This window comes from Phytophthora parasitica, assembly GCF_000247585.1.
Source record: "Phytophthora parasitica INRA-310 unplaced genomic scaffold supercont2.76, whole genome shotgun sequence".
NCBI classification, from domain to species: domain Eukaryota; phylum Oomycota; class Peronosporomycetes; order Peronosporales; family Peronosporaceae; genus Phytophthora; species Phytophthora nicotianae.
Window position 1 is genome coordinate 205,060 of NW_008649062.1, and position 2,876 is coordinate 207,935.

General features: G+C 48.3%; 2 protein-coding genes across 2 annotated transcripts; both read right to left on the reverse strand.

Moving 5' to 3' along the window:
- Positions 1–52: 52 nt before the first annotated feature.
- Positions 53–397, reverse strand: PPTG_24243 (hypothetical protein; the record flags this gene model as incomplete). The annotated part of the gene is made up of 1 exon (XM_008915881.1): positions 53–397. A coding segment is annotated over one exon (345 nt), but the record flags the coding sequence as incomplete, so codon positions are not given.
- Positions 398–1,437: 1,040 nt separating this feature from the next.
- PPTG_17838 (hypothetical protein) lies at positions 1,438–2,499 on the reverse strand (the record flags this gene model as incomplete). Its single annotated transcript, XM_008915882.1, has 1 exon — positions 1,438–2,499. The coding sequence occupies one exon, from the start codon at positions 2,497–2,499 to the stop codon at positions 1,438–1,440; it is 1,062 nt and encodes a 353-aa protein (XP_008914130.1).
- Positions 2,500–2,876: the final 377 nt, after the last annotated feature.

The following is a 2,876-nucleotide window of genomic DNA, read 5'->3' on the forward strand; positions in this document are numbered from 1 at the left end:
GGGGAGATGATGATACGACAGTCGTTTTGTTGGTGGTGGAGTTGAGCTTACCAGACTTATTGTTATTCTCCAACTTGGCATCCTTGGGATTGTTGTGTCCGTCGTGATTGCAAGGAGATTTACTGTCGTGACCAGCATCTGAAGGAGAAGTATGTCCAGCCAAACTGCCCTTGCCATGCAGTGCGTCTTCTTCATCGCTGTTGTCCAGACTGCCATCAATGAGACTGGACACGTTGCTGGAGCTGGTAGCTACGACAGCACGTAGAAAGCGATAGTGCCGTGCTGCGTTAGAGTCTCCACCTAGAACAGGAAAGTCATTGGTGACAGCGTTGGCTGAGGTTGTGAGAATCAAGGTGGCGGCAGCTGCTGCAGCAAGGATACTCGAAATCTTCACCATAATGTGGAGCTAAAGCTGGCTTGTATGTGGCTAAGTTGTTTGATCCTCCGTAGTCGAAGTGCGGCGGATAAAAGCAAAGTGAACGAAGAATTAACTCAGGCGAACGCTTTCGGCATGTATCGCAGTGTTCGTCGGGTTACAGCGTCGCCCCACAAGTTCACGATGACAATTCCGAAAAACGAGACTCGCTTCGACACGGAATGTGCTCTGACATCCACTGTACGGACTGACCGCCATCGCCACAAAAGTTAGAATAGCGATGATCTGGAATCAGGAAACGCCATCTTCCCTCTTAAACGCTGACACCGATCAGCGATGGAAATGCAGAAGTTTGAATTCAGTTTGCTAGGCACGTCTAATGCAGTGGGAGCATTGGACTTGTCGGCTTATTGGATAATCCTATCATCTGGTGGAAGTAAATCAATAATGGGCCCTCCAGCCTCCGAATATCCGAATATGGCAGTTTCTGTTGGGTCGATATGCGCAATAAATTATCCGATGATGTTCATTCTCGTGACGTGATATAATAAATAATAGCATGGCTTCACCACCCACAATAAATAATGACTTGAGATACGTCTCCAAAATTATGCAATTTTCCTTTCCCGCTGGTTAGGCAAACACTATGCTATAAAAAAAAATGTTTTCAGTGTAAGTTGCAGGCGATCAGATACTCAGCACTACCAGCCCAAACTCCCTTTAGTTCCGAGTATAATAAATTTGGTAAGCTATGAGAATATAATATGGGTAATCTATTAGTATTTATTTAAGGTAACCGATCCAGAATTTATTTTGAATAATCTGTGGGGAAAAAAATAACCTAAGCCAGGATTTACTTGAGTAAGTAAGGGTTGGGTACGACCAAGAATAAAATACGATTATGAAAACGACGATAAACTCCGAAGGCGCCGACATTTCAAGGCACCGCATGCATAGTATAAGGATTCCAACGAAAATGTGGTCATTTCATAAATGATCAAGCAACTCTAGACCTTGTCACCAGAAGCTACTCAACCATTATCTTGTCAGCGTCCACGTCGTTAGTTCTCCAGAACGACGCGGTAGCGCACGCGGCCTTCACGAACCATGTCCAGCCCTTCGTTCACCTTGGCCATCGGCAGCTTCTGGATGATAGGGCGTACGTTCTTCTTCGCCGCGAGCTCCAGCATGCCCTCGATGTCCCTGATACTACCGATTGCACTGCCTCGCACACGCACAGCACGAGGAATCAAGGAAAATGGTGAAATCTTTATCTGGTCATTTGGAACACCAACCATGATGAGTGTGCCACGTTTGCGAACCAGGCTCAGGTACAGATCGTACGGCATATTGTTGGCATCAGCGGTTAGCAGCAGGAAATCAACACTTCCAGCCGCCTTCTTCTGCTGCTCGGTGTCGCTGAGGTTGTAGAACTCCTCGGCACCCATCGACAAAATTTCCTTCTCCTTGTTTGCAGAACGCGAAAAGGCAACAGGAGCGGCCCCCAGTGCACGAATGAACTGAATGGCGATGTGACCAAGGCCACCGATGCCAACGACGCCGACACGGTCGCCCGCCTTCACACCCTCCTGCTTCAGAGGCGTGAAAACGGTAGCACCAGCACAGAGCAGAGGTGCAGCCACATCGGAAGGAATAACCTCGGGGATCTTGAAAGCGTAGTTGCTGTCGACACGCACGTAGTCGGCGTACCCGCCGTAGGACTTGGCGCCGTCCTTATAAGTGGCGTTGTAAGTCCAGACACCCTGATCACACGCAGCATCCTCACCATCTCCGCAGTCCCGGCACTTGTCATTGGAATCGCGGTTCAAACAAGCCCACACTTGGGCACCCACGCCGACACGGTCGCCCACTGCTAGATTCTTCACATTCGGGCCAGCCAGAGTCACTTCACCAATGATTTCGTGACCAACGACGCACGGGTACGGGGCAGGTCCCCAGCCACCATCAATAGTATGAAGATCAGAGCCGCAGATGCCGCAGTGAGAAATCTTGATCTCGACGTCCTCGTCACCAAGTGGGCGGCTCTGGTACTGCCAGAGTTTGCACTCGCCGGTCCTGTCAAAGGCGGCGTATGCGTTGACAGTTCTCGGAGCAGTCGACATGACGAATGTTGTCTTGGTAAGTTTCGATCAGATGCGTTTGGTCGGAAGCGAATTTGAAAATGAGCTTTGATGCCATGGCCATGCAAAACGAGATGATCAAGAGTTCCTCCACGGGAAACGTGTGACAAGTGAAGATGAATGTCACTAATAACTTTAATTCAGCATAAACGAAATGTCCGCATATACTTGAGATGTTACTGGTACCGTATACCACGGCATCGTAATGTAAAAAGTCGTTTTTGGATATATACTTGACATATCTATGTTTCGTAAAAAAAACTATTTACGCGTTTAGGCGCTCTAGACAGGTTGCATGTTCACCGTGATATACGGTATGTCAGGAGGATATAACAAAGCCGTATATGACCAAATGTGCT